Below are 14,856 nucleotides of genomic sequence, written 5' to 3' on the forward strand. Positions count from 1 at the left end.
GGAGTTTTCCCTTTTATCCCAAAATAAACACATGTTTCTACAGTGATCTGAGTAACTGCCCAGGGCAGTCTCCCAGAGACTTTTGCCTTGCATCGGTCAGCACTGAAGTCTGATGCTGGTTTTGGAAAGCATTGAAGTTGCCTGAGCAATACCTTAACCCATCCCGCACGCTTTGGGATGCGGCCGTGTACCAAGCTGCACAGTCAGGCTGCTCGCTGCTGCGCTGGCTGTGCTTACGCAGCGCCGTTTGGTTGGCCACGAGCGCTCAGAATAGCTTGGCATGACTCAGGTCACTCCAGTCTGCAAGCCTGGATCGGAGCCCGCGGGGGGAGGCGAGCTTTTTCCTGCACAGGGGGAGAAGGGAGGCTCGGGGTGGATACCACCCCCGGCCTTTCCCTTCAAGCCGTGGCTCTGGCAGCAGGGCACGCAAGGCCCCCAAGCCCCTCTCCCCTACCAGGGGCTCTGCTCCCACATCAGCCCCCCGATTGCTGCGTTTCACCGCTGCCACCGGGGCTGTCCTCCTGACCCTGCGCAGAGCAGCTGTTACACTGCAGTCTGGCAGGGCTTTCGGAGGATCCCTGAGAAACGCAGGTCATGCAATGTTCTGTCATTAGTCATGCTTTGTGACCACTTGCGGCATTGTTTACGGTTTCTTTAGTATCCTGGAGCAGAAAGCAATAAAAAACCAACCTATCTGCTGCGGGACAATGACTCTTTATGATTAGATTAGGAAGTGGGGGAGGGAGAAGCCGTTACTGTCTTGGGGTCGCTGCCTCGCAGGGCTCTGCCCTGGTGCCTGCAGGCTGCGTTGTAAACGCCCCACGTGATGAGCGTTCGTGCGTTTTATGTGCTCCCCTGGTGAAAAGCCTTTCTCAATATTCAGCAGGCCCCTGCAGTCTTTCCTGCATGTCTTGTTTGTCTGGGGCTGTACTTAATAAATCCCACTGGAGGTAAACATACATCACCAAATTACCTGTATGCAGCCATTGCGTGGGTGCTTTCCTCTCCGCGATCTGCTGGACAGGCATCCACAGATCATCCACGGATCGCCCACGGATGCCTGTCCCAGAAGTTAGCTTCCCGTGCCTGCTTCTGCTCCGTTTTCCTGGGGTCGTCTCTGCTGCGCCCATCTGCGACTGCACCTCCCAAAGCCAGGACTGAGGACGGTCTCTCTGACCTGCTGCTGGAAGGCAGGCTCTCACACCGCCCCCCACGCACCTTTTGGCTTGTTTAGGCATTGTCCTAGCTCTTGTTTTGTGTGCTGAGCGTTGCCCGGTCGTACGGTGCTGAGCTGGGTGCTGCCGGAGGAGCGCAGGTACTGCTCCGGTCGTGTCGGACCTCAGGAAGCTGTCAGCCAGCATCTCTCCTGCTGCGAGTGATATTTCTGTGCTCGATAACTCCTTCCTGTCCCCATGTAAGAAAGTCTGCTCTAGTGTGAACCAGTATTGATGCTTCTAGGAATCGGCTAAAACCGTAGTTCTGTGAATGTGAATTTCTGGAATACGCCACACCTCAATCGAGTGAGCGAAAGCAAGGCAGGATGTAAGCGTACACGTGAAATGCTGGCTGATCACCCAGCCAGCCCTTTCAGGCCCTGTGTGGGCAGGTAGCAGCTCAGAGCCAGAGCATAAAGCACGTTCTCGCCTTGCAGGCTGCAGCAGGGCTTCGTGGTGCTGCGAGCAGCCGGCTGCTCCTGTTTCCTGACACGTGCCCTAGAGCCCGGTCCCCTTACCGGCTGCACGGAGAGTGAAGGTTAAAATGCTTTTGGAGCTCAAATACGGAGCAGGCTCGTGTCTTCCTAAGGAGCCCGGGCATGCATTAACCATGAAACGTTGGAAGCTGATAAGAACCTGATAGGCGATGAGGAAGACAATGACAAAGGCCACTCTATTCAAAAAGTAGCTAGGGGAGAGCTGCTGCCACCAATAAACCTAATCCTTGGGGCTTGGGTGGAAATGCCGAAGTAGCCAGGACCTCTACTCTGGTTTTAGTACAGCTGTGCTACTGGAAGCAGATGCATTCTTGTTGGGACCTGGCACAGGAAAGCCAAGTGTTGCCCCGTGCACAGATGAGGAGAGGCTTTTCCAGCTGCCCTGGCACTGGGAGACGTGCCTCACAGCCACAGCTGACTAAGCCATAACGATTTTTACTGGGTTGAAGCAGGGGCTGAGTATGAGCCTGGGCTTGCCTGAAGGAAATGGGATTCATCCTTAGCTAACTATCAGGAAGGGTTACTGGGGTGTGCTGGTGTCTGCCTGGCCTTGGCAGGCCCTACAAGACCTTTGTCCTGCTGCAGCTCTAGTTACTGCACAGGCTTGCAACACTGTCACAGAGGAAATTTAAAAGTGAAATTTCCTGCTGTTTTGCACAGGGTAACTCCTGCAAAGACGAATCTTCTTCTGACTGTGAACATTGATCCAGCACACCAGGGCTAAGGTGCTCTGAAGTCCTACAGGTAGAAAGGGCTCCAGGCGTTTTGTCTCGGTTCCTCTCCAGCTCTGGCCAGGCTCCTTGCAAGTCACAAACAGCTTGTGGAGAGCAGGATTCCTTCCTGAGCCTAGGAAAGAGCTGTGCTAGCCTACCATGAAATGATTTATTTCCTAGCCTCTTCCTCCAATGTGGAAGCTGAAGAAATGGTTGTGGTCCGGCCCTATGTTGTCACCTTGCTTTGGTGAGAGCCCTGTGTGGCACTGAGCAGGCCTGCGTGTGCCTGAGGGCAGGTGGCAGAGCTGGTAAATGACCCTTCTGCTCTGCCTTTACTCTGGCACACCTCACGGAGCTGCAGATGTCTGTATTTACCCGGAGCAGCCGCTCGCCGCGAGGGACTTGCCCTGGGCTCTTACAAACAGGCCCCTCTCGCTGCCGGGGAGATTGGGCTGCACAAACAGAAGGGAGGATAATGACCCTGCAGGTTTCAGGCAACGGGAGGTTTCCCAGTGCCCCGCGAGCTGTGCTGCTGGCCGTGCCGTCCCTGCGAGGCTGCCTGGGGCGCAGAAGGGCGCTCTGCAGAAGTAATGGGGCCGGCGGGGCGCTGCCCAGCCCTGCAGCACCTGTTTGAGGAACTAAGGGGTGGATTTGCTCGTGGATGTGCTGCTTGAGTATATTTGAGCCTGCCTAATAAAAACGACGGAAATCTGCCTTTAACTGGCTCTGCTCACCTGCCTTTCCTGGGGTTCAAAGGGAAGCAGCCGCACGGTTAGCTTGGACACGCAGAGCAGCATCCCCGTACCTGTCCCACCAGTGTGTGCTCAGAGCCTCGCTGTCCTGCCCCGCTCTGCCCGCTGCCCTTAAAGCTTCAGCTCCTGCTCCCTTGCTTCAGGACCTGGGTACATGTGGGGAGCCTGAACCGAGCAGGGCTTGCTGCTACCGCTCCAGACTCGCACAGCCCCTCCTGCCGTACAGATCGAGGTCCAATCCTGTCTGTTTTGGAGCAGCTCCTGCCGTGGTTGCCTTCTGGTCTTTTTCACCATCTTCCTGCTAACTTTATAGAGTTAGAGCTCTAGCAGTCAGAGCCAGGAGGCACAAAATCCCAATACACCCTACTCTTTCAGCATCTGAAAGATGCTGCCCTTCCTCTGACCTCAGAAGCTCTTCTAGCTTGATGTTTCTCAGGTTCCCAGCTCTCGCAGCATGGTTTACTTATGGCTCAGCTTGTGGTGAAGGTGCCTAGAGCACCACTCCTGCTCATGCTTTTCCTTGTGTTTGCACGGCACCTTTATCCCTTTGTTTAGACCCTCTGCTAGGATGAGGCCACCAGCTCTCACATTCCCAGCCTTCAGGCCATCTGTGCCTCCTTTCACCAGCTGCTCAAAGCACTGAGGGATGTTTCTCGGTCTCATGCTCTCATCTTTGCTCCCCAGATGAAACTTGCTTTGGTGCCTGCTTTGCACTTCACGCCCCTCCCAAGGCAGCCTGATCCCTAATCCTATCTAATTTAAGCAGAGAACATGGTTAGGGACTTCATAGCAGGGGCTAATGTGAGAGTGTGCGTCTGTTTATGGTAGAGGGGTGAAAATGCTTTGTGTGGTTCCACGAGGGGATGAATAAAGGTTGTGCCAAAGCTGCCGGCCCCATTGTTTTTAGGAGGGACTGCAGAAGTGTGACCTTTTCTCCATATCTTGGCAAGGTGCAGTGGTGCTGCTGGCACTGAAGCTGAGCTCGAGTCAGGTTATCTGTGGATTCCCCTTCGCTGCGGTGCTGAACGCTTTGGCACGGAGCAGGCAACGCAAGGAGAGCAGTGGGAAGGCTGGAAGGACGGCTGTTCCCAGCTACACAGCCAGGCTCCTTTAGGAGCTGTTAGGAAAAGCCTTTGTGTTGCGAGGGTGGTCAGAAACACTGGAGCAGAACCCCAGGGAGGTTGTGAGCTACACATCCTCGGAAATGACTCAAAGTTCAGCTGGACAAAGCCCTGAGCAGCCTGAGCTGGCTATGCTCGGAGCAGGAGGGTTGGCCAAAAACCTCCACAAAACTTCCCTTCCCATCTACTGTTCTTCACTGGTCAGTAGGAGATGCCAAAGGGATGCAGTTGAGCTGTAGCACGAACCTGAACTTGGGATTACACTTGACTCTCTATATCGAGGCAGGGAAGATAAGGAGATGTTAAGGAAGCAGCTTGCTAGCTCTTTGTGGGAAGGGTGCATCTTTCTGGAGATGTTCACGGGGTCTGCAGATGTTCACGTCTGGCACCAGGTGCTGGTTTTTGCATTAGCCCATCTGTGACAGGCTTTGTCTTGGGTTCCTGCAGGTACAGCTACATGATTGACAACGTCATTCTGCTCATCACTGGGACTCTGCACCAGCGTTCCATCTCCGAGCTGGTGCCCAAGTGCCATCCTCTGGGAAGTTTTGAGCAGATGGAAGCCGTGAACATTGCTCAGACGCCCGCGGAGCTCTACAATGCCATCCTGGTGGACACTCCCCTGGGTGAGTGGAGCCTTTCAAAGTACCCCTCAGCTGTGCGTGAAGCAGATGTCCCTTTCCCCTTCCAGTCTATCAAGGTCCAACTAGGTCCAAGTCGTGCTCCAGGAAGACAAAGCAGTGGGTACTGTGCAGCTGTGGCTGTACTGCCTGTGGTGGCTGGGCTTAAGTTCATGTTTATGCCTGCCCTATGCCAATTTCTCCATCTGGAGGGCCACTGAGCCCTGTGTGCTTCAACAAATGTCCAAAGCAGCGCGCTGGTAGAGCAGACTGTTGGGGAATTTGGTTTGTGTGAGCCAAGCCTTGAGCGGTCAGAGGAGTGCAGGTGCGGTTAGATCTCATCTGCCACACATACCCACTTGCCAGCTCTTCTGGGAATCGTGCCCTGAAAGCAGGGAGGAAGGAGAAAGCTTGAGAGGTCTTAGAGAAAGTGATCTTTGTAATAATTGTCGTTGGACACGTGGTACATGCCCTTCCTTAGCAAAGGCCATCAGATCATAGAATGACTTGGGCTGGAAGGGACCTTAAAGATCACCTAGTTCCACCCCCCTACCATAGCAGATCCTCTGCTGTAATGTTGTTCTATGTTCCAGCACTTCTAGTTGGATCGTTGAGCAATGTCTTGTAGGCAATTTTTGTAGATAACTATAAAGTTCTGCCCATGACACTGATCAAATTAATTCTGTATTGAGGAAAGCTCTTTATATGCCAAAACCTCCCAAAACAAACAACAGCAACAACAAAAAGCACCCAAAAGCTTTTTAAGCTGTTTATATAGCAGGGCCCTGCACTGAGGCACTGTCCCAGGGCTACAAGCCTTGACCGGGAGGCACATGACGCTGTAAAAACAAACGTTTTACGAACAGCCAGTCAGACAGACAGACATGTTCTTTAAAGCTAAAAGTTGTAGGAAGTGGTTGTGGAGAAAATATGGAAGTCTCTTCGCAGTAGTAGGAGAGGTAGTCACAGGAGACTTTCTAAATTAGCATCTGTGGGCATAAGTAATGAGGTACGCCTGAGTCAGTGATTAATCATTCTTTTGGGCTTGCTAGAAAGTGCAAAACACTTAAATCATCATATTGTCTTTGATGGCAGTCATCGTTTTTGGAACTAAAAGTGCTTTTACAAATGATCTCTGTAGTAATGGGGCAAATCAGATAGTTGTCATGGAAAATTGACTTGCCAGATAGAGCCCAACAAAGGAGGGAAAACATGTCTAAAGAGGTCTGGCTACCCTCGAGCATCTGAGGAGGGAAGGAGCATCTGCAGCAAGGCCGATGCGCTGAGCTGGCGTTCCCTGCGTGTGGGTGTGAGTGTAGCTGAGCGTGGTGGGCTCACCAGGTGGGACACCGCAGCGGGAGAACCGCTGCACGCAGCGGAGCTGAGCCCGCGGTAGGGATGATGTGTGGGAAGAAAATCCTCCTCAAGGGTAAGCGTGAACCTTCCCACTTTGGGGATAAGATAGAACCAAGTATTTCAAAGGTATTATTAGCTCTCCGAAACCTTAAAGCTTCAAGCTGTGCATGGAGTGAAAACACCTCGTTACGCTGCCGGGGGGTTCTGGGGAACGTGGCTGGCAGTTGAGGGTCTTTGCTCTCGTGTTCGTGCACTTGTACATAAGTGAGCTCTGCCTGCTTCTGCCCTGCTGGCCCAAGTTCTTCAGACCTTTGCCCTGGCTGTGCCCTTGAGGCTGTGTACCATCTAGTGTGGCATTTCTTCAGCAGGAGTACGTGGGGAGTAGCCGTGTTGCCTAAACAAGCAAGCACGCAGGCTCCAGTTGTTTAACTTGCACTCCTTCCAGTGACCACACGCGAAGAAACAGCAGCTCTATCTCCTACAGGACTTGAATAGCTACGTGGCTTGGTAGGAATGCCTAACCCCAAATGGCTTTCATAGGTTAGCAGGGCAAAATAAGTCTTGCTGTTAGCCTAATTTGGGATATTGGAGGGCCAAGAACTGAAATAGCTGTGTTCTCATTCCTCTGCTACTCTGAAGTAGCCACTGCTTAGCTATCTGGGCTAGCCAGTGAGTCTTGCAGTGAAAACCAGTCCTGGCACACTCTGTTTTCACTTCTGCCAGCCGTAGCGAGCCGTGTTCCTCTAGCTACGTGGCATTGGTCTCTGATGCTGTTGCAAAGAGTAAGTAGCAAAGAAACTTCTGTGGGGGTTAGCCCCTGCTCAGGACTCTCTGGATCCCCAGCGTGGCTGCTGTCCCTGCCACAGATCTCGTGCAGTGAGAGTGGTGGGCACCAGAGGCATGAGCCTGCAGCGTTCCTGGTTCAGCAGAGCACTGGTCAGCTCTTGGTGTGAGCACAGTGTCCCTTACCCACAGCCGGAGTGCGGAACTGGGAAAGATCATATTTCTCTCTGCAGCAAATTCAGCAGAATTGGTTGCTGAGGGAAGAGTTGAAGAAGTCAGACAAGTCCCATCAATGGGTCTTATTGTGCTCTTGCTAACAAGAGAGTGGCACGACAGCCTTATGTCATGCTAGATGTACAAGACCCATCTTTATCTGCAGCTTGCAGCACCCTGTGCTAGATCTGAAACCCATTTGTGTTCTTTAGGTGGCAACAGCTTCCCAAACACCCTCCCAGAGATACTCTGGCAAAGTGTCTGGGCCGAGCTTCCCACCAGAACACACTAGTTCATCCTGTCTCCTGCTGCTTACCTCAGGCTAGAGAAATAAAAGGAAAACGGGACTGACAGACCTGCCAGGGGTAAACCACTCCTGACTCCAAACATGGGGTGTCCCAGGCTGCAAGGGCTGTGGTATCCCCATGTCTCCTTAACCCACGTAAGATGCTGGAAGAGGAAGAAGCACACGAGCTTCCTCACGACTTGCAGCCTCACAGATGCATAGGCACTGCTGCTGTGCTGCAGCAGGCAATTCGGAAGCCGTCTTGTCAATTCTGAGAGCCTACATCTGGGAACAGTTTTGGGTTTGTTTTTTTTTTTTTTAATGTGGGCTGCTCTGGCACTGATGCTGGGGGCTAGAGCTGAGAATTTCTGCTAGGAATGGGCTGTTAACTAAACGGTAGGACTGAAGGGTCAAGAAAGTCTTCCAGAGGTGAAGAAAGACTTCCAGGTGAGTGCCCCAAAAATGACTGCAGCCTGGAGAGCCGTGGTGGAGCCTGAGGTTTTAAGTCACAGTAATTTGGTGGCACTGAAGGTGAGTGCCAGACCAGCTCAGCATAAAGTGTGCTTCTGCCTGGTATTGTTGAGGGCTCTCCTACTGCTCTGGGAAGGGCTGGGCGTGGGTCTGGTTAGGGCAGCGCTAACTCTGTCTGTGGCTCTCTTTCAGCTGCTTTCTTCCAAGACTGCATATCCGAGCAGGACCTTGATGAAATGAACATTGAAATCATTCGAAACACGCTGTATAAGGTAAATGAGACTGGGAAGGGAAAGAGATGTTAACTTCCCTCGTTAGTGCGACCACAGCTCTGCCCAGCCAGGAGGTCCAGCCGAGAGGCTGGCTTTCTTCAAATAGAGGGAAGAAGGTATTCTCCTCTTAGAATAGATTCAAAAATAAATTTGCTTCCTCTCTGTTTTCTTCCCGGGAGTGGTGATTGAGTGAATGTGCACAAGAACGGGTACATCCTCTGGAAAGTAAAGATCATGCCTTTGGAGGGGCCTGGCATCCGAACACCCAGCATGGCAGTCAGGGCACCGGAGCTAGGCTGAGTGAGTTTTTTTGGAGCTGTCAGTGTCAAGAGTCTGTGCAAGAGATTTTTGCAAAGGTCCTGCCTTTGAATAAACTTCCTCAGGTCCCAGGCAGGCAGGAGAAGGCCGCTGCTTAACCAGGTGAGTTTAGACAGGAGGTTACTGCATTCAGAGTGCTAAAGTGGCTTGATCTTAAACTTGGCTGAAGCACTTCTGTGGGCCTGGCCGTCTGTACCGAGCTCTTTCAGAAGAGTCTCCAACAATCTGCTCAAGCCTTCAGTGGCTGTGGTAGGGATTAGATGCTCTTGGTGGAGCAGCACAAAGAAAAGTACAGCTGGGGTGGAGGAGTCGGGCAGGCTGGAGAGAGCGTTGGCACAGGGACATGGAGGGGCTACGGCACCTCCTGGTCCTGAGCCTGCACGGGAAGCTGTCAGCTCCCCTGCTGGCCCCGTCTGGTTTTAGCTGGCAGTATAAAAGCGTGTGTTTATGTGCAGGCTGTGGCTATCTCTTCATCTTGACTCTCTGGATTAAGGGCGGGATGCAGATTGTATCTGCCAACCTTGCTTTGACTGGTCACGGCCAGCTAGCAGTCGCTGTGACCTCTGCTTCCTAAGGAAGCCTTGACCCGTTTGGAGAGGTGGAGAACAGGTCAGGCATGAAGGGAAGAAGGCAAAGGGAGGGGAGAAGCTGCTGCCTTTCGGCAGTCATGCCCAGCTGCGTGTGGCCTCTGGCATGTACTGATCTTTTGCTATAATGGGGGAAGGTATGCCGGTACGCATAAATACCTGCACCCTTGCAGGGTGCAGAGCTCCGTATTGAGCCGGGGAGAGGCAGGGAGCAGAGCGAGCACAGAGCAAACAGGCTGGTGGGTGCCCTCTCCTTGGGTCCCAGCTGCCATGTCCTTTCCATCTCCTTTCTGAGGCTGATACTCCTTTGGATTCTGCTTTTCCTACCCCTAAACTGAAGTGTCGCTGCCTGGTACCTCTCAGCGTGTGCTGGGACTGGATCTTACTAACGAGCAGCCCCCAGGGAGAGCAGGGGCAGGCTGCTTGCTCTGTCAGTAATAAATCACGGGGATGCAGGGGTGGAAGAGGTGACTGCAGCTTACAGGTGCTCACAGACGCAGCCCCAGGGTCTGGAAAATGGATAACACAATGCAAATAGTCTTTGTAGGCAGATTAGAGAAGTAAAATCAGGTCTGATGTCTCTGTGGAGCTGCTCTGAAGAGCACAGCAGATGGGTGCCTGGGATAGATGCTTGTGGCCAGGAGGTGTTAGCATGCTGAGGGAAGACTTGAAGCGCCCGTGCTACCTCCCAGACCTACTGGAGGCACTTTTTGAAGGATTGGACAAGCACACAGACAAGGTTTGAGGAGGATTCATATGAAAAAAGCAATTACAAATGTTTCTTTCTGAAAGCTCTTAAGTAAGCAGTGGCAACCGAGAAGGTTTTTGAATATGAGTACGATGAGGAGCAGAAAATAAAAGCGGTCAGCTCTTAGAGCAGAAGGAGGTCAGCAGTGGAGGCATGCCAGCATCATAATCTTCACTGCTTATTCCTTCTTTTCCGCATCTTTATTGGATATGTTGAAATGAAGCTGGCTGGCTGCTAGCCTTTGCTGGCAACCTGCCTGTAGGAACCTGCCGAAGGAGCTTTGTGGCTGGACAGTAACATACAGCAGACACATCTGGGGATAAATGTGGAGTGATACATGGGAGAGACAAGGAGGGAATCCTAATCCCAGTTGTAGAGGTTTCCTTCTTCCCTGCTACCACTAAACAAACCCTTGGGTTATGACCGACCTCAGTAAGTGTGTCTCTGTGTGAGGCAGTCCGTTCTTAACAGCAGAACAGGAGTGAACTGCACAAACATCACCGTGCTGCTGCGTACATCCGTAGTGCATTCGTCCTGTGCATTTCCTGATCTGTTCCTCTCCTCTCTCACCTCAGAATGTGAAGAGCAGAACAGGAGAAGTTGCTAAGAGGGACATAATAAAGGGTTGGGTACAATGACTTCTGTATGGGAAACTACAAAAAAGGTTCGGGTTCCTCAGCTGGAAGAGGAGTGAATCATGATGGAAATTGTGGATGATGTTGAAAAAGTCAACATGGACGGACTGGCCACAGATCTCCCTTCAGTCTGGATGCGAAAGACAAACAAGACTAGCAGGAGGCAGAGGGTAATTGAATGGTGTCATGGAAATAAAAGACTTCTGAAGATTATTAAGTGCAAGCACATGGCCATTTCTGGGATGTGGTTTTCTGGACAGCAGAAAGTTTCCTGTAAATTGATATCATCTGTGGAGGGGTCCGCAGGGGAGGGTACCCAGCGCAGCTTTCCTGCAGCCTATGTCTCCATGATGCCTGTGATGGTGAATCCTCACTTAGTGCTGGGTATCCAAGTTCACCCATTTTTGCTTCTAAGGCCTAAAACTTGCTTGTGAGCTCTGGGAAAGGCAGAGTTGGGACTGAACCTTTTGTCCAGCATCCTTCTTCTGTGGACCTCAAGCAAAGTTCAATATCCGTGCCCTTGTTCCTGCGATAGCTCTGCAGGGTGACACTCTGTGCTTACCTTTCTTCACAGGAGAGGTGCTCCAGCCCCTTGATCATCTTCGTGGCCCTCTTCTGCACCCGCTCTAACAGATCAGCATGCTTCTTGTGCTGGGGGCTCCAGACCTGGATGCAGGACTCCAGGTGGGGCCTCACAAGGGCAGAGCAGAGGGGGACACTCACCTCCCTCCCCTGCTGCCCACTCCTGTTGATGCAGCCCAGGATGCAGTTGGCCTTCTGGGCTGCAAGCACACACTGCCGGCTCACATCGAGCTTTTTGTCCACCAGAACCCCCAAGTCCTTCTCTGCAGGGTTGCTCTCAATGAGTTCTTCTCCCAGCCTGTCCTCATGTCTGGGATTGCGCCAGCCCAGGTGCTGCACCTTGCACTTGGACTTGTTGAACCTCATTAGGTTCATGTGGGCCCAATTCTCAAGCTTGCCCAGGTCCTTTTCGATGGCATCCCTTCCTTCTATTGTATCAACTGCACCCCTCAGCTTGGTGTCATCTGCATGCTTGCTGAGGGTGCATTCGATCCCACTGTCTATGTCATTGATAAAGCTATTAAACAGTACCAGTCCTAGGACGGACCCCTGAGGGACACCACTCGTCACCGGCCTCCACTTGGACATAGAGCCATTGGCCACCACTCTCTGGGTGTGACCATCGAGCCAACTCCTTATCCACTGAATGGTCCACCCATCAAATCCATCTCTCTCCACTTTGGAGACCAGCGTGTCACGTGGGACCGTGTCAAAGGCCTTGCAGAAGTCCAGGTAGATGACATCGGTCGGTCTTCCTTTGTCAGCCGATGCACTCACTCCATCACAGAAGGCCACCAGATTGGTCTGGCACGATTTACCCTTGGTGAAGCCATGCTGGCTGTCTCGAATCACCTCCTTGTCTTGCATGTGCCTCAACACTGCTTCCAGGAGGATCTTTTCCATGATCTTGTCAGGCACAGAGGTGAGGCTCACTGGTCTGTAGATCCTTGGGCCTTCTCCATGTCTGTCGTTACCAGTTCACCCTTCTCATCCATCACAGGGGTTATACTCTCCTTGGCCTTTCTTTTCTGAGCAGCGTACCTATAGAATCCCTTCCTGTTATTCTTTGCATCCCTTGCCAAGCTCAGTTCCATCCGTGCCTTGGCTTTCCTGATCCCATCCCTGCACATCCGGACCGCATCCCTGTACTCTTCCCAGGCCACGTGTCCCTGTCATTCTTCCGCGTGTGCATTTCCTTCTTGCACTTCAGTTTGACCAGCAGGTCCTTGCTCAGCCATCCCAGTTGTCTGCCCTCCCTGACTGCTTTTTTACACAGGGGGACGGAGAGTTCTTGCACTCTAAGGAAAACATCCTTAAAGAGCTGCCAGCTCTGCTCAGCTCCTTTGTCCCTAAGGACGGTGTTCCAGGGGATGTCATCTACTAGGTCTTAAAATAGCTTGAAGCTTGCTCTTCAGAAGTCCAGGGCCCTGACTTTGCTCTTTGCCAGGCCTGTATTCCTCGAGATCACAAGCTCAAGCAGGGCGTTGTCACTGCAGCCCAGACTGCCTCCAGTCTTGACCTCTTTAATGAGCTCTTCTGCGTTGGTGAACACCAGGTCCGTAACACTTCCCCTCCGGTTGGTTTGTGTAATACTGGGCCAAGCAGTTATCCTCAACGTACTCCAGGAATCTTCTCGATTGCTTACAACCTGCTGTGTAGTTTTCCAAGCCGACAGTCCGGGTGGTAGAAGTTCCCCATCAGGAGGAGAGCGTGCAAGCACGACACTGCTTGTAGCTGAAGCCCAAATGCCTCATCCACAGGCTCCCCTTGAATGGGTGGCCTGTGGTAGACCCCAACCACAAGCTGTCCTTTATCGGTGCGGTCTTTTAACTCTCACCCACAAGCTCCCAACCTGTCCGTGGCTGTTTCTCAGAGGCAACTCTTCACAATCTATCCCTTCCCTAACGCAGAGGGCAACACGCTGTCGCTCCCTTCCCTGCGTATCCCTTCTGAAGGGTTTGTAGCCCTCTGTTCCGGTGTTCCAGTTATGTGATCCATCCCAGCACGTGTCCGTGACAGCAGTCAGGTCATGTTTGTCTAACTGCACCGTGGTTTCCAGCTCCTCCTGCTTGTTTCCCATGCTGCGTGCGTTGGTGTGGAGGCACTTCAGCTGGGCTGCTGCTCACATCACATTTCTGTGATGTGTAGTGCTCACCCAGCAGTGCCCTTGTGCGCTGTGTGGTAACAAATATTTACCGAACACAGTAATCCAGGTGCTTTTCTGGAGCCGAGGGTGTCCAGCACACGCATTTGTGGTCCATCTTATGACAAGGCAGAGGTTTGTGATGTCTCAGCATCGTTGCTTTGCCATTCCTTTTATGTGATTCTGCTTGCAGCTCTGTGCAGGGAGGTGTTTTAGCACATGATGGTTTCTTCTGAGAAAGTTTTTGCTGAACAGCACTTTTAGCCGTGCTCTGCCTCCATGGCTCCCCGTGGGAGATAGAGTCATCTTCCAGCTGGATTATGGTACATCTCCACAAAGGATTACGTTTCCTGGAGGCAGCCTAGCTGTGCCTAGCCTTGTGTGATTTCTGCAGTGCTCCAGTTGGGATGGAGACCAAGCGGCTGCAGTGTAAAAAGAGAATTACAGAGAATGGCTGGTTTCCTTCACAGATGTCCTGTCTCATCTCGACTCCGCTTACACAGGGCTACTCTCTGAGCTTAGGTCTTGCAGCTATAGTTGTGTGGCTTGGCATGTTTATAGAGGCCAGAGCGGGGTCAGGAAACCATGTGAAACTTCAGCGAATGCTTTGGAGTTAGACCACTCAAAGGAGCAAAATAGGCTTTAACCTTGTTGCCTGGGGTTCTGCCTGCTGTAAGCTCATCCAGTCACTTGAGCAAACCAAACCACAGCCCTTCATGTCTCCGGCTCCTGGGGAAGCACTGTCCCTTGTGTGGGCTTGGTATCCAAGTTCACATGGGGTGAGAGAGCCTGTGCTGTGCTAAAGTGTGTCTGGGAGCATCCCTGCTTGCCTTCTGCCCCCTCCTGAATGGCCCTGTGGGGCAGTAAAGGAAGCTGGGTAGAAGAGCACTCATTTCTCTCTCTTCCAGGCATACCTGGAGTCCTTCTACAAGTTCTGCAAGGCACTTGGAGGTACCACGGCAGATGCCATGTGTCCAATCCTGGAGGTATGTCTGGAAACTCCTGTAGTGATACTCGTCGCTCCACGCTCAGGCACAGCCTGCCTGCCGGTATTTCAGATGCTCGGGATACTGTTCAGCATCCCAGTGCATCCCATCTGACCTAGGAAAACAATGTCTGCACATGACTTTGGGCAGGTTTGGTTGCCTGGTCCTGATTCTGCCAGGTGCTGGCCCATCTGTTGCCTTCATGGCAGCCTCTTCGTCCGTCCAACAAGCAGGAGAACAACCAGAACCAGTCTCTCTGAGGCCCGTCTGCGTGCCAGAGCTGACTGCTGGATGTGCAGGGCTCAGGGACAGCAGGGAACCACTCCTGGAGCTGGGCAGGGTTCTGCTCAGTGCCTTGGCTTGTGCCTGAGGTGGGGATTTCCTCCCCTGACTAGTCCCCAGGCATCAGCCCGTGGTCCTGCAGGTGGCCCCCACGTGTAGCCAGCCCTGCTGAGCACAGGAGAGCTATGTGCGTCCCAGGCACCGAGCTGGGCTTGCTCGTGCTGCCCTCTGATGCGGCTCTGTTCAGAGCAGCACCGGTATCTGCCAACCTCTAGCA

General features: G+C 52.6%; 1 protein-coding gene across 1 annotated transcript in view; it reads left to right on the forward strand.

The window, feature by feature from the left end:
- ATP6V0D1 (ATPase H+ transporting V0 subunit d1) overlaps positions 1-14,856 on the forward strand; it is a 36,765-nt gene that overhangs the window by 19,312 nt on the left and 2,597 nt on the right. The window contains exons 3-5 of the mRNA XM_083851310.1: positions 4,745-4,923; positions 8,219-8,298; positions 14,220-14,297. Coding sequence (XP_083707436.1) covers positions 4,745-4,923; positions 8,219-8,298; positions 14,220-14,297 — 337 coding nt within the window. The remainder of the gene's footprint in view (positions 1-4,744; positions 4,924-8,218; positions 8,299-14,219; positions 14,298-14,856) is intronic.

The sequence above is a fragment of the Anser anser genome (genome assembly GCF_964211835.1).
Source record: "Anser anser genome assembly, chromosome: 11".
Classification (NCBI taxonomy): Eukaryota; Metazoa; Chordata; class Aves; order Anseriformes; family Anatidae; genus Anser; species Anser anser.